This window comes from Neolamprologus multifasciatus, chromosome 20, assembly GCF_963576455.1.
Source record: "Neolamprologus multifasciatus chromosome 20, fNeoMul1.2, whole genome shotgun sequence".
Lineage (NCBI taxonomy): Eukaryota > Metazoa > Chordata > Actinopteri > Cichliformes > Cichlidae > Neolamprologus > Neolamprologus multifasciatus.
Window position 1 is genome coordinate 1013035 of NC_140458.1, and position 26083 is coordinate 1039117.

Here is a 26083-nt window from a genome sequence, read left to right on the forward strand (position 1 = left end):
CTCAAAGGATTCTCCTCTGAATGTGTGGAACCTCTTCTTGGAACAATTTGCGAAGGCCAGATTTGTAAACTCTGATCGACTCCAGCATTTGGTATTCTGCCCTGTGGTGTTTTGTGAAGTGCATGTTTATTTGAATTGTTTTTTCTGTGATGCATCTGAGCCTGTTTGTTTTTGTTTATTGAGGGGGTTTGTTTTTGTTTTATATTTTCATAATCTAACATAAAATGATCAAAAAAAGAACACAACACTTTGTGCACACATCTTGTTCACAGTTTTCTGACTATCCTGCTTTGTTTCTGTCAGAGAACTGAAGCCAAGTGGCCTCATTTTATTTACTGATCTTTTGTTTTTTGTTTTTTGAAATTGTACTTTTACAATGACCAATATTGTTTTATTATTGAAGCCTAAAAAGGGTAACTGTCATAGTCCTGGGTCATTTTGACTCAGCGGTTTAAGTTCCCTGTGTTTTCTGTCATATTTTGCATTATGTTGAGGACTCCAAGTTGTTCTGTACAGTGTTGTTTATTAGATGTTCTCCCTGTGTTGTTGCCTTCTGTGTCTCCCACTGTGTGACTGTCTATATAGTGATGTGAGTTACTGTGCTTTGCTCCCACTCCTTGTGTTCCATGTTTTCCTCTTCCCTTCATTTACCCTTCATGTTCTCCCTCTCTCTCTCCAGGCTGTCTCAGTCACTTCCTGCAGTTGTGTGTCCTCCCCGTGCTGTCGAGTGTAATTGTCCTCAGCTGTGTTCCTTGTGTGCTTCCACTTCCCTCATTACCTGCTGTGTATTTATGTCAGAGTCTCCCTCTGCTCCATGTCGCATCATCCCTCATGCTGTGTTTCTTTGTTAAGGTTAGTTTATATTTTCCAGTTTACTTTAGTTCTGTATCATTTCTGTGTTTGAAGGAAACCTGCATATGAAAGAAAATGTTTCTAAACTAAAAAGCTGCAAAATTTTTACATTTGCTGAAGTGAATCCAGGCACAGAAGGTAAATATATGCAGGACCGGTCTATATAAACCTGTTCTGTCCGTGTGGAGCCTGGACTGCTGTTGGCCTGCTGTGTAGCAGCACTTTTCTCCTGCAACAATGAGAAAAATAGTCTGAGCGTGATCCCTTGTAAGGGATGTAGGCCTGCATGATCTGATCATCACACCAAACCCTAACCCCCCAACTCCCCCCTCAACCTAATCACATCCTAAACTTCACAACACTAACCCCCTAAGACGTTTGGAAATAAAAACAAGAAATCTCTGGCAGAACCAGGCTCAGGGAGGGGCGGCCGCATGTGACGGTCTGCCAAGTAAACATTTACTGGCATAGCGTCTCAAAGTCCTAAAGTCCGTCTACAAGCACGTTTAAAGCTCACTCACATGAACACTGACATTCTTTGAAAACAACTTTTAAGTGTATGATAAATTCTGGTCTCCTTCCTTTTGAGAGCCTTGGAGCACACACTGGACGTTGTTCCGTTTTATCATCTTTTACACCCACTAAACTAGATTCTTGCTTTAAATTGAGTTTCCACTTAATGCGTCTGGGTAGGATCCAACAGGGTCAAACTACTGTTTAAAAGTTCCTTATCAAACTGAATAAATAGTGGTGTGTTTGAGTCAGGGACCAACAGTACCAGTATTCACCAGCACTGGCACCATGCTCCGTGTAAGGCTCAGCTGCACTCTGTGTGAGTACACGAATGATTTTCTATATTTATGTTTAATGACTGAATTCTAAAATGTTTGTTTCCGTCTGAATATTATTTTATATGTATGTGGGTTTTCTGGATGTTGGATGAGTCCAGATGTATCACTTGTTGACAGCTCTGCGAGGCTGTAAGCAGCGATCTCTGAGCTGAATGTAAATGCTGAGCACACTTTATGGTTAACATGAAAGGCGACAGACACTTGGATGAGGCTGTGATTTTATGACACATGTGACACTCGCTGCTAAAGGTGTGACTTAGATACCTCACAGAATGGTAGTAGATAACAATGTGAGGGTGAAGCAACATTATTGTGAAAATAATTTTATTTCAGTTACAGACGCAGGAAAATGGGTAAAACATCAAAGCCTTAATATTAATATACAACACGCATGTTTGTTCTGCTTTTTCAAAAAGATGATCAAATCATTTTTGTTGAAATCTTTTCTCTTGCTCAATGAATAAAACACTGATGTTTGTTTTCAGTGCTGGCAGCGACCTGTTTGCTCAGCGGAGCAGGTAAACAGCATCTGGTGCAAGATCCAGTTTATCATTACAGAGCTCACCTCATGTCACATTTTCATATCTGTTCTTCAGATGCTTCCATGGAGAAAGCTGTCACCTGTCACATGGACGTTGTCCAGAGGTTGAGCTGTGGTACGATGCATGTTTACACCTGCACAACCAAAGCGACTCGGTGGGGATGTGGAAAACCGGCTTGTACATTTCACTCAGTCAATGAAACTCTTGGAATTCATGATTTTTGATTCATGATGATTTTTACATTTTTTTCATCTGAAGGTTCATCGTCCTAAATTGGAGACATTTTTTAAACAAATACATAAATTGGGCCTGTTCTACACTGGGGCAAGAGGGGGCAATGCCCCCTTAAACAAACTTCCTGCCCCCTTAAGTCAAACTTTTGGAAGTTGAGAAAAAAAAACAGATTATCCACAAACTGATTTTGGACAAGATTTACTACAGTAGCTGAAAAAATCTGCTGGAAAATGAACAAATGAGATGATCGGGTTTAAGTCTTGTTTGCTCTTTCCCTCTGTTGTGTGCAGGCTCACACACTCACCCTCCCCCAGCTAAACATCCAATCACTTTAAGTATGCAAATGATCCGGTGTCCAGTTTCTCAGCAGTGTTGCCAATTTAGCGACTTTGTTGCTATATTTAGCAAGTTGTCAGACGCCCTTAACTACTTTTTATCTAAAACAACTTCTAAAAGTAGCAACTTCTCACTACTTTTAGGACAGCCAATAGTGATGTTTCTTACTGAGGAGTTGGCAACACTGTTTCTCAGTAGGCAGGACAGAGCAGCTAATCTGTGTGTGGTGTAAGCAGAGGTGGGTAGTAACGAGGTACATTTACTCCGTTACATTTAATGAAAAAAAGTACTTTTAAAGTACCTTTTTACTTTTACTTGAGTACATTTGTGAAGAAAAACGGTACTTTTACTCCGCTACATTTGCAAAATTAGACTTGTTACTTTAAAAAAAATAATTAGTTTAACACATTAGATAACATGCTGCCAGTGGAGTTTCCAGTGACTTTTTTACCAATCAGATATGGCCATGCAGTCACATGACCAGTTTGAAACTGACCCCCTTAGCGACTTTTTTTCTAAAAAGCGACTAGCGACAAATCTGGCGACTTTTTCTGGTATTATTGGAGACTTATTTATGATGACTTTTTGACGTGAAAACGCGTATCACTCTTACTCTCAACAAGCAGCGGTGCTGCCGTGGGCACCTCACCCGTGCCAAAGTGCTCACAGGCGGAGGATAGTCCTCCCCCAGCTGCTATCAGGGCAGGAGACGTTCATACGTGCACGATCTGATATCTTCGTGTTGGTGTTGTTCCCAGATCAACATAGTAAATGTTGTTCCAGGACCAACATTGCAAGTGACCAATCAGAATGTTATGACGTCATACTTTTGCAACTTCGGGAAAAACCGCCGTAAAACCAAAAACTGTACTTAAGCTGCGAGAAACCGCCTCTGTCCGCCGATCAACGGACCCTGACCCTTTAATAAACGCTAAGCAGAATTGATATTGTCCGTGCAACATTGGAATTTCATAAATGCACGAATGGCTTGGCGCCCCAAAGAATAACGTCACAACAATGTGATTGGTCACTTGCAATGTTGAACCTGGAACAACATTTACTATGTTGTTCCAGGAACAACACCAACACGACGATATCAGATTTTTACGCTGCTTTTAAACGAAATGCTCTCGTTTCTGATCCACTCGATGTGACAGAAAATGGAGTGATCAGTGTGGAAGCAGCTCTGTACGGACGTGCAGACAGAGAGACCTGCAGTGAGGGCAGACCTCAACAACAGCTTAACAACACCGAGTGCTCTCAGCAGGGAACCGTGGACGTCCTCAAGAGGAGGTACAAGAGAAAGGATCCTAAACTTCTGTTGTGAATGTGGCAGCTTACAGTCAGCTACATGTGAGCGTCCATGAGGTTGAGCTAATTATAGCTATCTATGCTAGCTATAAGCATAATAATTATTCTCTATGGGCCAACTGAGCCTTTGCTGTTCATCTTTCAATTACAGCCGCTACATGAGCAAAATAAAGAAAGCAAAGAAATATGTGTAAAAAAGCAGCACAGTTAAACAATAGCCAACATCCAGCACTGCTTTTTTATGTTTGTGTTTCCTTCAGGTGTGATGGGAAGAAAGTGTGTGAACTGAGCGTGACTGACGTCCAAAGTCCTGACCCTTGTGTCGACACCTACAAATACCTGGAGACCAGCTACACCTGCTTACCTGCAAGTCAGTATCACATGACCATGAAACTATGAAGGAAGCAGAGTTCAGAAAGAAGGTCAGAGAGTTTGTGACTGATTTATGTGAGCATGCTAACGCTAAGTCAAGTCAGTCAACACATTTAAACACAGCAGATGTTCAATAAATCATCAAAACCAAGTAATACGTTGAAAACAACAAATAATGACTTTTTCATTATAATTTAGTAAAACATAAAATCTGCTTTGATGACATTATGTGAAAGCTAATGTGAAAGCTCATGAAAACATTTTGAGCTGGGATGTGGACACTGTTCCTGAGGTAGATGATGTCATCTGAGGAGGGAGCCAGTGAGTGAGAACGCACCAATCAGATGAATCATGAGAAGACCCTGATTAACAAACCCAAGTGAGCAGCAGGAGACAGAGCATGTGGAACATCTGCTAGAGAACATGAAGTTCATGTAGGCGCGTATATGTGAGCAACAATATTTCTGATCCTGTACCTCACAAATATGATTACACTTGTGCACGCAGACGTTCAGGATCCTTTCATTCATGCGTCAAACGTTTAGGTTATTAACAGAAAGAAAGAGTTCGTCTTTCTGAAGAAAAGTGGGTAACAGCTGCTTTGATCTGTGAGTCAAACTGAAGAGAGGTACAAACATGACACCAAGATATTTTCCCCGTGAGGGTTAAGAAGGGACAGTGAAAGCAATGAATCCCTAAACTTCCAGCTTCATTTACATTGAGGCTGCCAAACAGCAGGTTCAACATGTCGCTGAGAGCCAGTGTTCTTCAATGCTTTCATATCTAATCTGACCTGCTTCCACAGGTCACCTGGTCACATGCGAGCACTCGTTTGCACACCTGCACTGTGGTAAGAGTCATTATATCTGTTGTGTCTCAGCTCTGATCACTTTCAGGTGAAGATTTTCTACTTTTATTGCAGTTCTTTTTGTTTTTATTTTATTTACATTTTAATTTCTTATTAGTGTTTATTGAGTAAATCCATCTGTTACTGTCTGTTAATGTGTGATTTGGTTATGTTCATGAATTCGACCCGTGTTAAATGATTTATATGACTTGAATCAAATTTAAATTTGATTAAATTGAAAAAACGTTGCTGGGTTGTTTTCTGCTTGTCTTCTCTCGTCAGGTGAAGGGCAGGCTATCCTCGTGTACGGGGCTCACTATGGACGCCACGATCAGACCACATGCTCCTACAGACGTCCGGCCTCTCAGGTCCAAGATGTTTACTGCTCCCGTCCCACCAGCAAAGTCGCTGAGAGGTACTGTTTTCCTCCTGTTACTGATTTAAACTGTGGCTGCAGGTATTACTTTCATATTTCTCAGTGCACACCGATGCCTGCGCTCACTCACATTGCTCTGCATCTCCAGCTGCAACGGGAAGAGCAGCTGCACCATCAGAGCGAGTAACTCGGTGTTTGGAGACCCCTGTGTTGGCACATACAAATACCTGGAGGTGGCTTACATCTGTCAGTGTAAGCAGCCTAAATGATCACGTTGATGTTCTCACACTACAAAGACTGACATGATCTGACGTGGAGATGTTGTCTGTTCTTTTGCAGATCTAACATGAACGGATTTAAAATGCTGATTGATCAGCAAAACCATTTCATGGGTCTCTCAGTAGCTTCAGTGCTTTTGATGACTTTTCCTATGATGCAGTAAAACAGTGAAGCTGAGTCCGTTTCAAACACCTGTGATTGTTTTTTTTCCTGTCCAGGATTAGATGGAGATTATCTGACTGTTTTAAAAATTACAAAAATAAACATCTTCTATCAAATAATTATAAGTTTTTGCTTTTTTATTTAAAACAACAACATTGGTCTCTGTATTTGTAATGTGAAATGGAAATAAACCTGCCTGCCAGTGTCTGGCTTTGGCTAATGTGACCACAACATTAAAGCTCCGTCCTGGTGTCAAACATCTGTTTTATTATCACTGAATAAAGGATGTTCCTTCAGATCATGGCATCAAGGACAAATCTTGTCTGGACTGTGCAAAACAGCAACATTCACATATAATAAACGATCATTTTAAACTAAAAACGTTATCCTACAGTCGGCGTTAGGGTGAAGAGAGGATGACGATAGGCAGAGCTGGCACACCTAAATGTGGCGTGAGGACCTGACAGAGGCTTCGGTCTGTGAGGTCTTCATCTCCCACCTCCAGCAGAGCTTCACCACTCAGAGGCTGGACTATGCTCTGCACCTCCAGCACTGCGCTGCAGCTGCAGCGTGGTCGGTGCCTGAATGGAGCCATCAAGGTGACACGTTCCCCACATTAAGCTGAGCATACATCCAAAACCTTCCAAGCAGGTCAAGTTGCAGGTCTGTTTCACCTTTCCATCAGATATGTTTCTCTCAGCGTGTGTCTGTGTGCCCTGTGGGCTTTATCTAAGGTCAAATTCTATTGTCTGTTTCAGTTTGTTGCACATCATGAGGGAAGGTTTTTGATTGGCTGCTTGCCTGGTGTGCAGATAGATTCTCAGTGAAACAGTACAAATAGACCAGGTTCCTGTGTGCTCCACCATCAGCTCAGCTCTAACAGCATGCAGAGCTCCGGACTCAGCAGCACACTGTGTGAGTACAGGAAAGTCTTTGCACACTAAAAGTTGTTCCTTTAATGTGTCATTTACACGACTTTGTTGTCTTTTATCCAGTGTGTCCAGTTTTTCTGTTTTTTATTCGTTTTCATGTCATGTGTTGAGGTCCATGTGAAACACTGTTAACTTACAGTAACACAGAAGACAAACGAGTAAATCAGCTGTAGGTCGTACGCCGGCTAACACCCGGGTTTCTCTTTTTATGTTTCAGTGCTCGCAGCAACGTGTGCACTCGTGACTTCAGGTAATCACTGACTGTTTGATACGTTTTATGCTAACGTCCTTTTAACCTCATACTTTAACATGTAGATGAGTTAGTGAAACCCGATCGGCTCTGATTGTGTCTGTGATACGACATCCGTCCTCTTTACTGCACGAGCCTGTAACCATCGCCATCCTTACGTCGGCCTATCCAGTTTCTTCTTTTCTCTCAGAATAAACAATAATATTTTTCTGGCTCTAACACTCCTTCATACTCAAAGAGAGAGCCTAGATTTGCATAGCAGTTTTGCTTCATGCCTGTACACTATAGTGCTATTTGATTTTAATACACCACTCACTACAAGAGCCTCTGATAAGTTTTCAGTCCACCACCACTAAGGAAAAATCCCTCAGGTAAACTCTGGAAACTCGGACTCATTGAAGCTCTGAGTGAAAGCAGTTCAGTAACAGAGAACAGTGTCCTGTGAAACTGGTGTTAAACTAGTGGTGGGAACACTTTTAGATAATCGGAATTATGGGGACTGGTCTTCATTGTCCAGAACTTACGTCTGATTCGCTTCCATCATGCTCAGCCAGTCAGGTTACATACCAGGAACGACGCTGTTAAACATTCTTACATTATCTGAATAGCATCACGTCATTATTGTGCATGAGTCACCCAGCAGGAGGCTTCAGTGACTGAAAACCAGTCAGACCTGTAGAGACCGGTATGTTTGCAGTGTGGACCCAAAAGCAGACACGACAGAAAAACAAAGTGAAACAAGGGTGGAACTAACCTAAGCTGGGAAAAACTAAACTATGACAACAATGATACAAAACCAGAACATAAAGCTGAACAGGGACATGCAAAACGCACCCATGAAATAAACCAAACATGAACCTGAGCAGTTGTAGAAAAACTCTATGATGCGACGTGACACAAGGTAAACAGATGACCCGACACTGAACCGAAGAAGACCGAAGGGCAATGAAGGGAGTGGAAACACCTGGAGAGACACAGCTGACACAAATGAACATGACGCCACAGGGGAAGTATAACTAAACATGGAAACATCGAACCCTTCAAAGTAAAACAGGAAACACAATGGAACGTAGACATGACAACACGGACTTGACAACGTGTGCACACAGACATGAGACACATGAGACACATGACAGACTGGGGAGAGACAGAACGCAAGGACACGTGGGAACAGACGAAAGCACGGGCATAACTACAACACAAAATAACACAAAATTGCTGGGTGACAGACCATCAGCGACTGATGTGGAGGAAATCATTCCTCAGCCGGTTCAGAGGAGTGTTGCAAAATACAAATACATATAATGAAGGTGACATTAAGTCGACTGGGATTATTTCCCACTTGGCCTGTGTTTTCTATATTTCAAATCCATTCATATTTGTTTATGAAGACCCTGCTGTAGCATAATAAATTTATCCAAGACTCACTAATTATGGACTTTTTACATTTTTCATTTCAGGCTTTTTGGCCCCAGGTGGTCCTACGGGCCAAAGTGGTCCTATGGGCCAAAGTGCACCTATGGGCCCAGGTGGTCCTATGGGCCAAAGTGCACCTATGGGCCCAGGTGGTCCTATGGCCCCAGGTGGTCCTATGGGCCCAGGTGGTCCTATGGCCCCAGGTGGTCCTATGGCCCCAGGTGGACCTATGGGCCCATTCCCGCCGACCTTCATGTCCACAGCGAGGGTGATCACCTGTGACAGCCTTGACAATGTGCAACGCCTGAGCTGTGGTAACATAAAAATGTTTTTTATTGCTCCTAGCTGTCACTCAAAAGTGAACCCAGTTCTGATGTAATGTGCATTCTTTCTAATGTCCTGCAGGGGGCGACTCCTCAGGTTGTAAATAGAAGTCTGACTGTGTTTATGAGAAACTGAGCTCAGTCTTACCTGAGGAGCAAAAAAACCTGTTAAGGTTTAGGTTCTGTTTGTGCTTTATTCAGTGAAACTACAGTTCATGCTTGTGACTGATGTGACCTTTCAGACTTCTTGTAACACCACAGAACTACAGGAGGACATTTCTGATTATTGAAAACATAAAAAGCCTCTATTTGTTTCTCCTGTGCTGCACACCTCATGCATTCCTTGTGATTCCCTCCGTTTGAACGTCATCGTTCTCTGTATAACAGATAATGGAGTGATCATCGTGCAGGCAGCTGTGTACGGGCGGACAGATGCAGAAATCTGCAGTGATGGCATTCCTGCAGATCAGCTTGCAAACACACAGTGTTTCCACATAGACACTCTGAAAGACTTCAAGAGCAGGTAAACAAATCTGAGGAATCATTAATCGATCACTTTAACTCACCTGAAAAGACGAGAGCTCCTCTTTGTCTCCCTGCAGGTGTGATGGCAAGAAGGTGTGTGAAATAAGTACAAACTCCTTCCGTACTTCTGATCCGTGCTCCGGCATTTACAAATACTTGGACACCACCTACACCTGCTTCCCAGCAAGTACATTACAGCTGTGATTAGAAACTAATATTCAGTGTATTCAAATTTGTGAATGTGCGTGTTTCTAATGCGCTTTATTTCTCTGTCAGTCCACAGTGTAACTTGTGACGATTCGCTGGCAAACCTTCAGTGCGGTGAGAGCACGGTTTCTCCTTCTTTGTGAGTCTTTGGATTCATGCGGTAAAAATACAAATGAGGTTAACGTTTGCTCTTCTTCAGGTGAAGGACAGGTTTTACTCATCCACGGCGCTGATTATGGGCGCCGTGACTCGACCACATGCTCTTTGAATCTTCCAGCCTCTCAGCTCCAAAATGTCCAATGCTCAAAGCCCATAAGCAGTTTAGCTGACAGGTAAAGATGCAGACTCTCTTCCTTCAGCCTTTTGTCTTCTCACACAACATATTTCAACTCACCTTCACCTGAATCTGCAGCTGCAACGGGAAAAGCAACTGTACTGTCAAAGTGAGCAGCTCTGTGTTTGGAGACCCGTGTTTTGGCACCTACAAGTACCTGGAGATGGCTTATAGCTGTCACTGTAAGTGCCTCAGACTTCTCTTTAATTAGAGCATTTATAACAACAGAAAGTTTAGCTCATTTAACAGTTAGAGAGAAATGTGAATCTGCCCGTACACACTGTGCTTTTAGGTGGTTCAGCACTGATCTTGTTTCCTAAAATGTTGGGGTTCAGTAATGAAACTCTCTGACATAAATTTTCTTTCAGTTGGTTTTCCAGATCACTGAATGCAGGAAATCACTGACATCCAAATAGCATCAGCGTCTATGTTCTTTGAAGAAAATGTGCGATGAATCAATTATGAATCAAAAAGAAAAAGATCATTCAACATCCTGAGCAACATCTGGTCAAAAATACGAAGATACTGATTTTACATCAGATTCTTTCCAGACCTGTTAAGTTGTGGACTGCGGTGTCCATATACACTTGGCCTTTAAGACGTTTCAGAAAATAAATGATTCTAAATGTAAAACTGATTTAACACCGATTGTCTTAAATGTTTTCTTCTTTTCCCCTTGTATTCTTACGCCTGCTTCACTCTTACATTTGCCTCCAATATTATAATAATGAAACGTATCAACTGGATGGTGTGAGTTAAATGTGACAGGGATCTGACTAATTTCTGACGTGACTCCAAGGACACCAAGGTCATTGACTCTGTGGTACTAACAGTACTCATAGTTTGATAGTACAAATAATAATAATAATAATAATAATAATAATGGATTGCATTCATACAGCGCTTTTCGGGGCCGTCAAAGCGCTGTACAATTCCACTATTCATTCACTCGCACATTCACACACTGGTGGAGCTGCAGTTGTAGCCACAGCTGCCAAAACACACATTGCATGAAATTTGAAGTTCTGTTCAGTTCAATTGTATTTATACAGCAGCAAACACAACAATCGCCTCAAGGCGCTTTGTGAGGGAAAGACCCCACAACACATTAAAACAGAACAGTAGGACTTTGCACAGCGTCTTTCAGAAAGACAGACTTATGAAGTAAGATTAAGATAAGACTGTATTACCTCAGCTCAGGAACAGATAGCAGAAGAAAAATACAAACAAATACCAAATAAGTAATAGACTTTATACAACAGTAGCATACATGTGACTATGATAGAGGGTTTTGGAAATATGCAAGACGTAAATGTAACTATTCTACCATTACTATTACTATGTAAGTAACAAATATCTGTAAGTATCTATAAGTATAGACATGTACACACACATTACACACTAAATATACATTGTTAAATATATACACACACATATACCTGCACACGTCCGTACATATAAAAAGTGCATTATGCATGAAGTGTGACTGTGGACATCCACAATGTCCAGTAGTGTATTTACAGCATATGCACTCCAGATTTATGCAACATTATAGTATAGTGTACAGTGCTGCAAGAGCAGTAACTGCAAGTACTAACCTACAGTAACAGCAGGCCTCTGAGCGTAGACTTGTACTGGAAGCTTGCTGCTGAAAGTGTGTGTAGGTCACACTTACTTCACATACTGATGTCGTAGATCTTTAACTCTTCCACAGTCGGTCTGATCATGTTATTAGAAACTAAAGATGGACCGATCCGATATTACGTATCGGCATCGGTCCGATACTGACCTAAATTACTGGATTGGATATCAGAGAGAAATAAAAAATGTAATTCGATCCGAAGTATCACAAAATCACCTCACAAAACGCGCTACTTGGCGTAACCCAGCATGGAGCCTCGCTACCTGCTTCCTAACCGCAGCATTTCATCTCGGCGAAAACTATCCCAGAGAAGTAAAGTAAGTGTGTAAGTTCATCCCTGAATGTTTGCAGTGTTTCCACGTTAAGCTTAACAACTGATATGATTGTTGGGTTTTTCTCTGTATCTATGAAGCGCCTTGAGGCGACTTTTGTTGTGATTTGGCGCTATATAAATAAAATTGAATTGAATTGAATTGAATTGAATTGAATTGAATTGAATTGAATTGATATATTGAGCCACAGCTGGACTGGCCATCGGAGGTCCATACTGAGGTGAAAGGGAAGCGATTTGTCCCGTACGTCAGCTAGAACTAAAAAATAGACACAAAGCTGGAGTTATTCTGTCTTTGCTGCGCAGTTGCATCTACTTCTCTCATTCTCTCCCCTCCCTCTCCTCTTATTACTTCAAACATGAAACTGATCAATGATCAGCTGATCGGCTTTTCTGCCGCAAGTCCGTCTTTCTTGTTTGTTTATCGCCCACTTTGCGCTAGAAAGAAGAAACCAGCAGATAAACAACAGCAGCACGTTTAAGCTTGATCAGCTGTTGTTAGAATTGATTTAATATTAATTTCTAGTATCAGCTGATGTTTGCTGGAGCCACAGCTGTAAAGCTGCTGGTCATGATGGTTTGGATATGTGATGAGAGGGAAACATGAAGATGAAACCAGGAGATGTCCTTACTGAACCATCAGAGCTGTGATGGAGAAACAGGTTTACCTTTTAGGTGACATGAATGAGTTGAAGTTATGAACTGTTTCTGAGAGACAAATAACACCAGGATCCTTTTCTGTGTAGCTGACAGCTGGTAACTGTGCAGGGGCGGCTCTAGCAAAGTGTTGCCAGGGGGCCAGGTGGGGCATTAACAGGGAGAGGGGGGCACAAAGAAATACTTTTCTTTCTTATTCTCATTTAAAATATCTCACTGTTAATAAATAATTATCTGAATCTTACAACAAAAGTGGTCACCTGATGAAATGTATAGAAATCCATTACTGTATATAGTAACTAATAAGTCTAATATACACCCTAGTAAGCTTGTCACAGGTTGCCTCACCTCCACATATTTAAATACAACCAGGGTTTCTACAGACGCAAACATGGGTGTGCCATATAAAGTAAGTAAGGCTCCTGGCTCTTTCAAAGGGACAGCAGCTAGCCACTGCTACAGCTCCATGGACGACACCTGGGTCAAAATCAAACCCCAAGAACATGCCGTTCACATCAGCTCAGTGGACAGAAACATAACACTCAGTAGGGAAGATACAAGCAATAGTAGTTAGGTAGATAGATAGTAGTTTGCTGTTTCTGGACTGCACTGTGTGGACTGAAGAGCATGGAAACGTAATCAGGACCCTGCAATGCCAGAGAGGAAATGTTCGTTCTAAGGCAGAAAAGAAAGAAAAGGAACACACACCTCAGAGATACAGCTTTATACCACAAGATGGTGCAGTACATCAGTGTAACTGGTCTTTAATCACCATCAGGAGTTAAGAGATGAGCACATTTTGCAATAAAAGTACATTTAAAGGCAGACTTTATAAAGTCCTCTGACCAAACTAATGATACTTACAAGTAAAAGTCACAGATCAATAAAATATACAAATCTGGCAGCCAGAAAAAGGTAGACTAGATAAACACAAACACACTGGTTATATCATGTCACACATCCAAGCCTTCTGCTTGACGTCTCAAATTTGCATAAAAGTTTTATGGTGGAAAACCGAAAGACCCAGTATTTTTTAGTCTTTTGTATTTTATATCATGGTTTATGTTCTGAACCCTTTTTTGGTCAATATATTAATTATTATTATTACCCCAGGTTCGATTATGGCTGTTATGGTTTTAGTTCTTAGGTTTTGTTATATGGCTTCCTGCGTCATGCTGTGCTTTCTTTGTGCCTTTCTGTCCTGCGTTTCAGGCCTCTATGTTCTGTCTCCCCCAGTCTCTTTTAAGCTTTCATGTTCAGTTGGTCTGTTTCCTGTTTTATTTTGAAGGTCTGTGTCTCCCCCATGTCTCTCATTTCCCTCATTATCCCTCAGTGTATTTAAGCCTTGTGTTTCTCTCTGTCAGTGTCGCGATCTCACTCATACACGTCTGTGATCTGCCTGCCAAACCATCCCAAGTTTATTTTGTGTATTCAAGTTTAGTTTCTCCTAGTGTACAGCAATAAAGCTGCCTTTTGAGTTTAAGTTTGCTCCTGCGTTTGGGTCCTTTCCTGCCTCCCTGCACACAGACCATGACAATAACAAGTTTTATATATATTCTTGCTTTTGTGAAATATGAGTATCACAGAAACAAAAGTATCAACCATTAAAGATAAAAACCTGTTTCTCAATCTATCATTTGAAACAGACACATTAAAAAGGTGCTTGTATTAATGAATAATGAACTGAGCTCACAGGCCATTGTTCATTCAGTGGTGTTAGTTTTAGTCACTGTTTATAAGGTCGGAAACCTGCAGTCAGCTGAGACTGAAGAAGTCACTTGGATGATGACGAAACGTTTCTCCCACTGAAAACGTCCAGATGAACAGAATCAGCCTTCTGGGGACAATAAGGGAACTTCACTGGGATTTATAAATTATCTGATGTTTATTTGAAGACTGTAAAATAAAAATAATGCTTATGGAACAAGTCTAGTTTCATACTTCTAAGGGATGGCAGCTGACTTTGGAGGAAATCTCTCTCCTTCCAGTTCTTCAATTCTCACCTTTTCCCACTCCTATTTCTCCAGCTGCAGTACGGGTGAGATTAAAAGAAGTATCCTAAAAAAAAAACAATTATTAAATTACAATAATAAAATCATTTCTAAGCTAAACTTGGGAAACTTAAATAAACTATTGATTAGAAACGGTTAAAACCTGAATTCATAAAAAGCCACTTTGTAAAAAAGTTCAGATACGTACACTTATGGTGGTTCTGACATTTCTAAAACAAGGCAAATAATCCTTATGTGTACTGCCTTACTGGGCTGCTTAATATCAATTTAATGATGCACATAAAATATAAAAACTAAAAATATAAAACTAAGTTATATCCAATATTTGGAATAATCAATAGTATTAGAGCTATTCACGTGTTCCCTGATGTTAGGAAGCCACTGTAGCTAGCAATCAAATGACTCGGTAGCTTGGTAGCTAGCATTATAACATTACTGACCATTGTGTTTAACTCCGCCTGCTTAGTGCGATCTAATCATCCAGTGTCTGCTTTTTGTATCTCTTCAAACATATGCTAACTGTGTATGTTGCGGAGGCACAACATTTTTATCTTCTGCTCCATCCATGGCGCAGCAACTTGAACGAGTGCGTTCAGTGTGTCTGTTCGTGCCGCTTTGGTTTGACCTTCCCTAGTGCTCCGCTGGTGGTCGCGCTCTGATAGGAGGGACTTTCCTTAATAAGGTTGTGGTGGGGCGTGGTCTGCGGTGGCGTGCAGGGAGGGCGGACGCACCCGCACGGCATCCGCAATCACGCCCGCCACGTTAAAAACACGGGGACTCAGGTGTGTGTGGTGTGAGGTGCTGTGAATAAATGTCTGAAAACACTGATCCCGGGACCCGCCGTGCCTTATTCATGCCACAGTGGTGCCGAAACCCAGGAGGCGGCACGGCGGGTTCTTATCGGAGCCAGGGAGTGGAGGAGCTGGCCCAGAGGGTGGCCGAAATGGCGGCCGCCCAGCGGGAGCAGGCGGCGGAGGTGCGTCGCCAGCAGCTAGAGCTACAGGACCAGTCCGAGCGCCACCTGCAACGGATCGGGGAGCTGGCGGCGCTGCTCTGGGCCTGGGCGCCACCCCCACAGGTGTGTACCAAGGACAGTGAAGCGGTGGAGGAGCCGCGTGGGGCACCTGAGCAGCCGGAGGGGGCAGACGAGGCGCGCGGGGATCTGCGCCTGCCGGAGGAGGGGGAACAGCTGGGTGAAGGGCTGCTCCTGCCGGGAGCGGTGGACGAGCCGCTCCGACCGGAGGCGGCAGAAGAGGCGCGCGAGGGTCTGCACCGGCTGGAGGAAGAGGAGTCGCGGGAGGGGCTGCCGGAGCCGCTCCCGCCAGCGCCCCAGCCAGCGGCGGACGAGCCGCTCCCGCCAGCGCCCCAGCCAGCGGCGGACGAGCCGCTCCCGCCAGCTCCCCAGCCAGCGGCGGACGAGCCGCTCCCGCCAGCGCCCCAGCCAGCGCCCCAGCCAGCGGCGGACGAGCCGCTCCCGCCAGCGCCCCAGCCAGCGACGGACGAGCCGCTCCAGCCGGCGGGGTCGTGCCGGCTTGCCGGGTAGCCGGCCTCCGGACCGGTTTCGCCGCTGCTGCTGGAGGCGTGGCCGACCCCCGGACAAGGCTCGCCGCCATTGGAGGTGTGGGCGGCCTCCGCAACGGACGTTGCTCCCCCCAACCGGTGGGGTGGGGGGGAGTAGGTTCGGCCGGATGACTCCCCGGCCTCAATCGGGCGATGGGGGTGTGTGGTGGGGCGTGGTCTGCGGTGGCGTGCAGGGAGGGCGGACGCACCTGCACGGCATCCGCAATCACGCCCGCCACGTTAAAAACACGGGGACTCAGGTGTGTGTGGTGTGAGGTGCTGTGAATAAATGTCTGAAAATCCCTGGACCCGCCGTGCCTTATTCATGCCACAAAGGTTAACTGTGATTGGATGTTTATATGGGCAAGATGGCGCCTGTGTTTGGCTTCGCCGCCTGTGCCGCTAGTACAGCTCGCTGGTATAGTTTTATACTGGCCGCTATTGTCGCTTGCAATATTATTTTTACCGTTTTGTGTCTTGATTTTATCTCTGCCACCAATATTTATAATCGGGGCTCGCTGTTGTATATCAAAGATTCAATGGAGAGCTACTATGACAGCTGGGACAGTTACAGGAAGTTTTTCCCTCCACCTTTTGTGTGTTCCTCACCTGAGTGCATGTTACCGTACATATTGGTGGGATTCAACACGAAGAAAAGAAGGAGGGGAACCAGGGCCGGTGTTCAAGTGCAACTGAGAAGGTACCAAAGATTACCTTCTTGGATGTGGGAAGATTCCCGGTGCCTACGACTAATTCAGCTACTGTCACCTGGTGCCGACGCTGCACTTCAGTTCCAAGCCCGGAATCAATGGTCTGATGGCTCCATGCTCACCTTGTGTCTGTCGTCCAACCGCCGTTTTGATGGCAGAGGTGATGTACTACCATGGATATTAGCTTCAGTTAGCCCTGAAGTCACCGCCCGGCGTAACAGGTGTAGAGGTGCGCACACACTGTAAAATCTAATTAGTTCCCAGAACTCAAAAAATTGAGGAAACTCATTGCTTCAAAAAATTGAGTAAAGCTTAGCTAAAAATGACTAAATTAGGACAACTTATTTCTTTTGAGTACTCTGTACAAGCTCACTTGTTCCCAGAACTCAAAAGAATTGGATCAAGGTTACGTAAGATGACCAAGTTAGGGCAACTTACTCATTTTGAGTACGCTGTACAGCCTTGTTAGTTCCCAGAACCCGAAAAAATTAAGGGAACTCGTTTCCTCAAAAAAACTAAGTAAAGCTTTTAAGTCTGCAGTATTAAGAATAACTTGATATTTTCTGACTGTACAGTACTAACTGTTTTACTTACTGACAAACATTTCAAGTTCAACTAAATGAAAAAACAATTTGTGGTAACCTGAATATTTACCTGAATAATATAATATACTTGAACTTTACACAGCTACATTCTCGCCTGAAAATATCTTAAAAGTTTATTTTGGCCCAGGTTCCAATTAGTGTAGTCGCATCACTTACATTATTTGTGGTCCTCCCCAGGTGTGTAACAGAACACCAACTTGGATCAATTTCTCCCAAATTATACTTTACTTTATCCGTGGAAAACTTAAAACACGTATAATTATCTTTTCTACTTGGGTGTATTTGTCAATAGGGGGAAATAAACTGGGCAAAACAGTGCAATTCCCACTATTCACTACTTCTCTCGTCATTCGCAACATGCAATTATAGCCCCACTGATCCTCTGGATGCAGTGGCGCAGGCTCTGTAAACAAACGCGGTCTAGCGGAAGCACAAGCTACACAATTAGACAATTTTTGTTCTCTAGCATTTTGAGCCATCCAGTCCAGCCAGAGGTTACTATCACTGAACCCGGTGGCGCGTTCAATCAAATCTCGAGGTTTTAATGTGCTGTAGTCCACTGACAGGACCCGTCTATCGTTTGGTTCCTGCTCCTCTGGTACCGCCTCCGACGACCCGCTTCCCTTCTGCCCTGTAAGAGAAGTAACAGAGTTCATTGAACTGGAAGTCACGTGTGTTGCCGTTTCTTCTCTAACTGACTGTACGGGGTTATGCTTTTCTAAGAAATTAACTTTAATTAAACTTTTTGGATCAACTCCTGCAGTTTCCACACCCACAACTAAATATACAGGTTTTTCCCGCTGCCAATTCCCCAATGACAAAGTCAACAGATTTTTAGATGGACTGTAATCCCTTTGAAGTTTAAGGTCATTTCCTGGTCCTAGTTCTGACGGTTCCCAATTTTCCCCAGTGTAACCCTTTACCTGATTCCAATTCCTACACCACCCGTCATAAGGCCGATTTCCCCTTTCGCAGTGTGTACTCACTGAGTAGTCCCAGCAGATCCACACATTATATCCCCTCCAGGTACTGCTTGCGCCCTTACAGTTAAAAACATCACACAGATCAAACGTAAAAGAGGTTGTGGAGCCGTTAACATAATCGAATTCTAATCCACCATAAGTGCTGAGACACTCATCCGTTTTACCGCGACAAGTTCAAAGCTCTTCTTGTTAAAGCCTTTCTGGCAAATATTCAATTTGATACCGCTCCTTTCTGCTGGCGCGGCGACTTCCTCCTAGGCTGCTCTTCTTTCTTCGGCCTCCCAGGTAGACTACCGGTCGGCCCGTTGCACAGGTGTGAGGGTTTATTCTGCCTGTTTTTCACCTGTGATGGGTGGAGATGCAATTTTTTCCACCCAGCTGTTGTGTGCCGGTGCACACTGCGACCAGTGATACCAGTTGTCGCCTTTCCCTTTCAGTTGAACCGCTTTAGCCGTCCGGGCAGACACCTCATACGGGCCAGTCCAACGAGGTTCCTTCCACTTGCGTTTGATGACCTTCAGCCACACCACTCTCGCGTCTGGGACCTCTCCTTCCCCTGGGGGTCTTTCACAAGCCACCTGTTTTGTGAAGCTGGACACAAGCGCCTTTAACTCGTTCCAATAGTCTGTGTGAGACCTGATCCCTCTCGTGCCCTGTTCCACCGGGCCCACCGTCCAAGGTGCCGGAAACTGTCTCCCAGTTTGCAGCTCGTAGGGCGTAAAACCTGTGGACTGATTAACAGAACATCTTATGGTCATCAAAGCAATCGGCAGGACAGCGACCCAATTGAGCCCTGTTTGCGCGCAGATTTTAGCTAATTTATTTTTCAAATTTTGATTCATCCTTTCTACTTTCCCTTGGGATTGAGGATGATACACTGTCCCAAATTTGTGCTGAACTCCCAACATTTTTTCCACCTTTGCCAAATCTTGATTTTTAAAATGGGTTCCATTATCTGATCTAATTCTTTTGGGGAACCCATGTCGAGGAATGTAATGATTGATTAAACATTTGATCACGGTCCTCGCATCTTCCTTTTTAGTCGCCCATGCCTCTGGCCAGCCGGTCAGTACATCTACACACACCAACAAATATCGAAGACCACCAGGGCCTGAATCAATCATATCAGTGAAATCAATGACAATCTCCTCTCCTGGCCTCTCAGGCATCAGGAACTTACCCAATTCTGGTTTGATCACTGGCTTGGGATTGTGTGCTCCGCAGATTAAACACATTCTGGCCTTCTCCCTTATCATTTCTCTGAGCTTAGGGTGCCACCAATGACACAGACTTCTCTCACGTGTCCAAGCCCTTGGGCCTCGCTCACCTTCTGTTTCGCCATTTTTGCTGTTAGCACGGGACGCCCGTCTGGCCCCCTCCACAAGCTTCCGTCCTGCCAGGCTCCCTTGTTTTTCCACACCCCCTTTTTCTCTGGGGATGCCTCCTCCTGGGCCTGTTTGACCTCCTCCGTTAGGTTAATTGGCCCTTCCTCTTCTGCAATTACCTGTATCATTTGTCTCCGTCCTTTGTAGCCTGCTGCCTCCTTTGCGGCTTCGTCCGCTTTCTGGTTTCCTTTTGCCACCATGCTGGTTCCTTGTGAGTGCCCTTTGCATTTTATGATACTCACCTCTCTTGGATCACCCAAGGCCTCCTCCAGTTCCTCCATTTCCTTCTTGTGGCAAATAGGTGCGTTGGTTGCTGTTCTGAATCCTGCTCTTTTCCACTGAGGCAGCTCCACATGAGCTGCTCCAAATGCATACGCTGAGTCAGTATAGATGTTCACTCTCATATCCTTAGCTAACCTCAAAGCTCGAGCTAGGGCTATCACTTCAGCTCTTTGGGCCGACTGCTGTCCCTCAATCCTTCCTGCTTCTTTGACCTGATACTCACTTCCTACTCTGCAGACCACCGCATACCCTGTTTTTAGTCCTTCCTCATCTCTGTGGCAACATCCATCTGTGAACCAATCCTCAGCTCCAGGTATAGGTTCCGCCTTCAGGTCCTCCCTAATTTTTTCTTCAACCTGTGCTCTTTTGACGCAGTCATGTGGTTCCCCTGCTCCCATTAAATCTGCCATGTTAGTTCCTTCATGTGTGAATGTCAAATTTGGGGCCTCCAAAACTTTATTCAATTTCTGTTGCGCCCGTGGTGTCATACTAAATGCTTGTGAGTTCACGTACGCCACTGTGCTGTGTGTAGTGAGTATTTTTAGTGGATGCCCTCTCACTACATGTGCTGTTTTCTGAATGACTTTGGCGACCCCTGCTGCGTGTTGTGTGCATGTGGGATGCCTTGCTTCTGTTGGATGTAGTTTTATGCTGACATACATGAGAACATCCCTGCTCCCCCCTTTTTTCTGAAACAACACCCCGTTTACGATGGAGTTTGTTTCAGAAATATCCAAATAGAATGGCTCATCATAATTAGGTGTAACCAAATCAGAGGCTCTTGACAAATCCTGTTTTAATGTAATAAACGCGGTTTCAGTGTCAGACGTCCAAGGCAATTCAGCCTTAAGATTTCGAACGCCAACTTGCTTCATTAGGCCCCTTAAAGGGGCAGTTTTACCTACATAGTCAGAAATGAACTTTCTGCTGTAACCTGTCAAACCAAGGAAAGAAAGCATTTCTCTCACTGTTCGCGGTTTTGGGTGTGTCAGAATTTGGTCTCTGTGTGTGTTCATTAAACCCACTGATTTGTGTGCGATTACCCGGCCCAAAAATGTTACCTCAGGTCGAACCAATTGCAACTTTTCTTTACTCACTTTGAAGCCACACTCTGCCAATCTATTCAACACAACGAGTGAGGCTGCCGCACAATCCACTGCTGACGGGGCTGCAATGAGAAGATCATCGACATATCAATGTACATCCATCAGGCAAATTACATGTTGACAGGGCCACTTTGAGCACCTGATTGAAAATGCCAGGAGAAAGTGCAAAACCTTGTGGTAAACGTGTGTATCTGAATTTTGTGCCTCTGTATGTGAATGAGAAAATGTCTCTGAGAGACTCATGCAGTGGAAGACAAAAGAATGCATTTGCAAGATCAATACAGGTGAACCACTTTTGGTCACACGTGATAGCTGATAGTGCAGTGTAGGGGTTTGGAACAGGCACAGTATTAGTATGCAGTATGGCATTAATGGCTCGCAAATCATGTGCCATACGATACTTTCCTGTCCCAGGTTTCTCCACCGGTAGAATTGGTGTGTTCCAATGTGAGTGAGATGGCTCTAACACTCCGACATTTAACAGACCTTCAATTGTTTCTGCGATTCCCTCTTCTGCATCAGGTTTATGTTTATACTGCGGTCTGTTAACTGGTGTGTGTGATTTCAGCTGGAACAGGACAGGCGAACAGGTGGCCAGGCCAACGTCTGTGGGCCCTTTGGTCCACAGACTGTCAGGCAGTTTTGACAGTTCAGCAACTGCATCAGGATGGTCTGCTCTCTCTCTTCCATGTGTTTCTGAGATTTCTTGATGTTCAAGGCTCACTGCATCATTAGACATACAAGTTATCCGATAGGTCTTGCACTTTGGTGCATAACATAGATTTGGAATTTGGGTGCTTTGCCACCATGCGTCGTCCAGCGCCCGCCTGACCATTGGTCCCAGATCACATGCTCCATGACCTTCGTGGACCGCCAATGTAATGTGAGGGGCCGAATTTTCTCCCACATTATACCAAGGCAGTTGTTCATCAGTTAATTTTACAGCCGCGGCTACGCCTTCTGGCCCAATGTAAATGTTATTTGTTTGCACATTCCAGATCTGACCCTCAAGATCAGACTGGAATAATTCACGGTAGGTGTCATCATTTTCCCTGTCATAAAAAAGAGTGACGTGGTATGGATCTCGTGGTGGGGAGTAAACTGCCAAGCTCATTATCCAGGGTCTCCACAGTTGGAATTGACGTAGAATGCCTTCCTCCAGCAGTCTTACCCAGTAAATGTCGGCTTTGGCTTGTTCACAGTTCTGAAGCAGATACTGAGTCTTTGAGTGTGTTCCCAGGCACGGGAAATGCTGTCCTCCTGGCAGAGTAACAGACAGTCCATCTGCAGAGCACATGATAGTAGCTCCCAGCTTCACGAGCAGGTCCCTGCCCATGAGATTCACTGGCACTTGAGGTGACACCACATATTGGTGTTTCACAGTCTGCTTTCCCAGCTTTGTCACGGCTGGATCGGTCAATGGCAGAGTCATTGGGACCCCGGAAAAACCCACCACATTAACTGTGTGATAGGAAAGTGTGGCACAGTCTGGTGTTGCTCTCAGTGTGGAATATGTTGCTCCAGTGTCCACTAGAAAGGGCAATTCTGTCCCTTCCACGGTCATTGACAGCATAGGGTCTGCCATCCCCATGCTGTTTGGTCTCTCCGGGCTCCCTCAGTACTGCTCCTGCCCCCAGCCCCAGTCAGCCACTGGGTACTGAGCGACTGGCGCTGCACTTGGGTTTGGGGCTTGGTGTGCTCCCCTGTATCCATTTCTCCCTCTTGGAGCTCCACGTGCCTGGGGTCGGTAGCCTCGCCTTGGATAGCTTTGAATAAATTCTGGACACTCTCTGCTCCAGTGTCCCTCTGCTCCACATCTCCAACAGGCATTCCAAGGCATGTTGCTGGGATTCCCTGTTCCACGAGCTCTTTGCACTCCCCTCACTGATCCACCACGCCCTCTTTGCGGACCACCGGTCCCCCAATTCCCTATGGGGTGACGCTGCCTTGGTGCATTGACGGGCCACCTGTCATCAGGGCACAGACCCGGGTCTCCCTCTGGTCATTCAGGCACGGGACCAGGCTGGGGCCCAGCTATCATTATTTTCTTTGCGTTCTCCTTTTCCTCCTTCTTTTTCTCTCCAGCTTTATTTCTTGCCTCTGTCAGCTGTAACTTAACCAAGGACGCCTGTGCCTCCTCCAACTCTTTTTTTGGTCTGTTCACTGTATCCTGTTCCTGCTGCAACCGGTGGGTTACATGTCTTTCCCACTGCACAGAGTCTGCTACGGCAAAATCTGGATTTTTCTCTAAGTCTGCTTTTACTTGATTGGGCAGCCCTGCCAGCACCGCAGAACGGAACCACGCCCGATGCTCGCCTTCATTACCTGGATGGATACCTGTTTCTGACAACCACTGCTCTTTGGCTTTTGCTAAAAACTCCCTAGGTGTATGTTGGGGGTCCCAAATTATTTTAGGTATAGCTCCAGTATTAGGGGTTGGGTACTTCTCACGGACTGCGTCAGATAAGGCACATTGCACTTCATGGTATGGCAGATCATTTGCATACCGGGCTGTGTGGGGTATAGCCTCTACATCGGCTAGCCCACCACCAAGCATACAGTGGCCGGCAATAGCGCGAAATCGCCAATGGCAAGTTCCTGGCCTTCGGTCAATCTACTTAGTGTTCTTAACCAACTCGCTCCTCCCTCAGTTATAGGTGGAAGTTGTTTAACCAATGCTTCCAAATCTCTTATTTTATATGGGCGATACAGTGGTTGATCTTTTGGGCCTGCTATTAAAGGGAGATTATAACTAGGGCCAGCAGCTCCTGGCTCTAACGCCACTTGAAACATGGGCCTTCTTATTTCTATTCTTCCACGTCTCGATCTCAAATTTCTGCCTACATTTGGCTCTGACTCAACTACTCTGTCTTTTTCCTCCTCATCATTCTCTTCTTCTGATGAAGTCGCACCATCTTCATTCTCCTCCTCTGACATAGCTTTGCTCAGTTTTTTCTTAACGTCATTTAGCGTTTTTATTACTTCCATTAGTGCATTTGGGTTTTCATGCATCCGACCATAGACTTCTCCTCTCCAGCTTCCGTCCTTGGCCGTTGTGTCAGGTCTCTCTGACCTACTGGTTTGGGCCTGCCCTTCTCTTGTTGGTGTTGGCATCTCCTGAAAGGTTGACCGTTCACTTCCATCCTCAGGTGACATTGTATCCTCCATTTTAGGGGTCTGTTCAGTCTGTCCACTGTGACTTGGCTGTTCCTCCATTAATACTTCTGGGCCTGACATTTTTTCTTTGCAAAGTGAGCGGGGAGGCGAGGTTGAGCCTTCATCTGCAGCTGAGGCTATCATTCTCCCTCCCCCACTTTGGGGCTGACATTTAACTGTCATTGACCCTTCTTTGGGGCGAACTATAGGTGGGCTGGTATATTCAACGTCCGCTATTCCTCCAAGAACTACTCCGGTTTGTCCATCTGGGCCATGAACTTGTCCCCCACCAAGAGTCATCACAGGCATGATGTATGATTGTGGTGGGGCACTAGGTGTTACTGCGGCCCAAGGATATAATTTTGGTGTGTGATATCTGTTAGCATCTTCTGGCTTTGACATTAAATCCTTCATTTGGCTCTTTATCTTTTTATTTTCCTCCTTCAGCTGTTTCAATGACTCCATTACATTTCCCATGTCTCCTGTTTCCTCCATGACATCCTCCATCATCCAGGATGATGCTCCATTCCACAAGAACAGCCATTTACAGCACTTTGCATGGGTTTCCTTTAGATTCTTGATTTCTTTTTTGCCTTTGCAGTTAACTGAACGTCCCTCTGCTTCCTTTTTCAGTTGTTCCAGTTTCTGCTCACATCTCTCTCCTTCCGTTTTGAACACAATGTTTAGGGCTATCTTCTCCTCCAGCCCTTTCTGTTGGGAGGCAATAATTTTCCTTACCTCCACATCCATCGTTTCGCATTCTTTCTCCGCTATTTTTGATGATCCAGGGAAAGCCAAGCGAATGGCTTTTTTTAGCTGTTGCAGTTGCTCCTTCAGAGGCCTAAATCCCCTAGACCCACTAGATGTCGCACTGGAGCTGTTTGCCATTTTCCTGAAACACAGGCTTACCTCCCTCTCAGTCGCTGTGTCCCATTTCAGGGTCTGCATGCTTGAAGTACGCATTTTAAGTGCGGTTACGTCACCGCCACGCGACGACGGCTGTCCCAATTCGAAGTGTACTTGAAATGCATACTCCAAATGCGCCATCGATTTCCCCAAATATCAAGCGTGGTCCGGTGCACGCTTCGTGGTCCCAAATATCCCACAATTCATAGCGCGGCGGTGGGTGTGGATACTTTTGCCGCAAAATACGCAGAAGGGAGCGGCCGAAAAGTGAACTGTCAAAAGTAAGTACTGAATATGACGTCACTTATTCATGTGCGAATGTTTAATAACGAAGAACATTAAAACATTGCTGTTGGCCATATGTCGGCAAAGTTATGTGACACTAGTGATGTTTGTACTTTCAGCATTAACTTGGTTTTAAAGCCTCTACTTCTAAATATACATATAGTCGACCTTAATCTTACAGAGAATCTGATGATTTTATGGATAATTAAAGTCAGTCATATATCCACAAACACAACAAGCTGAAAGTCAGTGATATATATATATATATATATATATATATATATATATATATATATATATATATATATATCATA

The 26083-nt window shown here is 44.5% G+C and overlaps 1 protein-coding gene across 1 annotated transcript; it reads left to right on the plus strand.

Annotated features, from left to right (window-relative positions):
* Positions 1-1432: 1432 nt before the first annotated feature.
* Positions 1433-10786, plus strand: LOC146493983 (rhamnose-binding lectin-like). The gene is made up of 17 exons (XM_085145904.1): positions 1433-1684; positions 2189-2359; positions 3973-4108; positions 4387-4496; positions 5304-5348; positions 5628-5760; positions 5870-5973; positions 6061-6069; positions 6991-7077; positions 7312-7344; positions 8805-9074; positions 9471-9606; positions 9686-9795; positions 9885-9929; positions 10015-10147; positions 10228-10331; positions 10518-10786. The coding sequence occupies exons 1-17, from the start codon at positions 1654-1656 to the stop codon at positions 10535-10537; spliced, it is 1677 nt and encodes a 558-aa protein (XP_085002030.1). The 5' UTR covers positions 1433-1653; the 3' UTR covers positions 10538-10786.
* The last annotated feature ends 15297 nt before the right edge of the window (positions 10787-26083 follow it).

Coding starts and splice junctions, on each gene's coding strand:
- LOC146493983 (XM_085145904.1), top strand. CDS start 1,654: ATGCTCCGTGTAAGGCTCAGCTGCACTCTGT. Junction 4,497..5,303: donor CTACACCTGCTTACCTGCAA/GTCAGTATCACA, acceptor CTGCTTCCACAG/GTCACCTGGTCACATGCGAG. Junction 10,332..10,517: donor GATGGCTTATAGCTGTCACT/GTAAGTGCCTCA, acceptor ATTTTCTTTCAG/TTGGTTTTCCAGATCACTGA.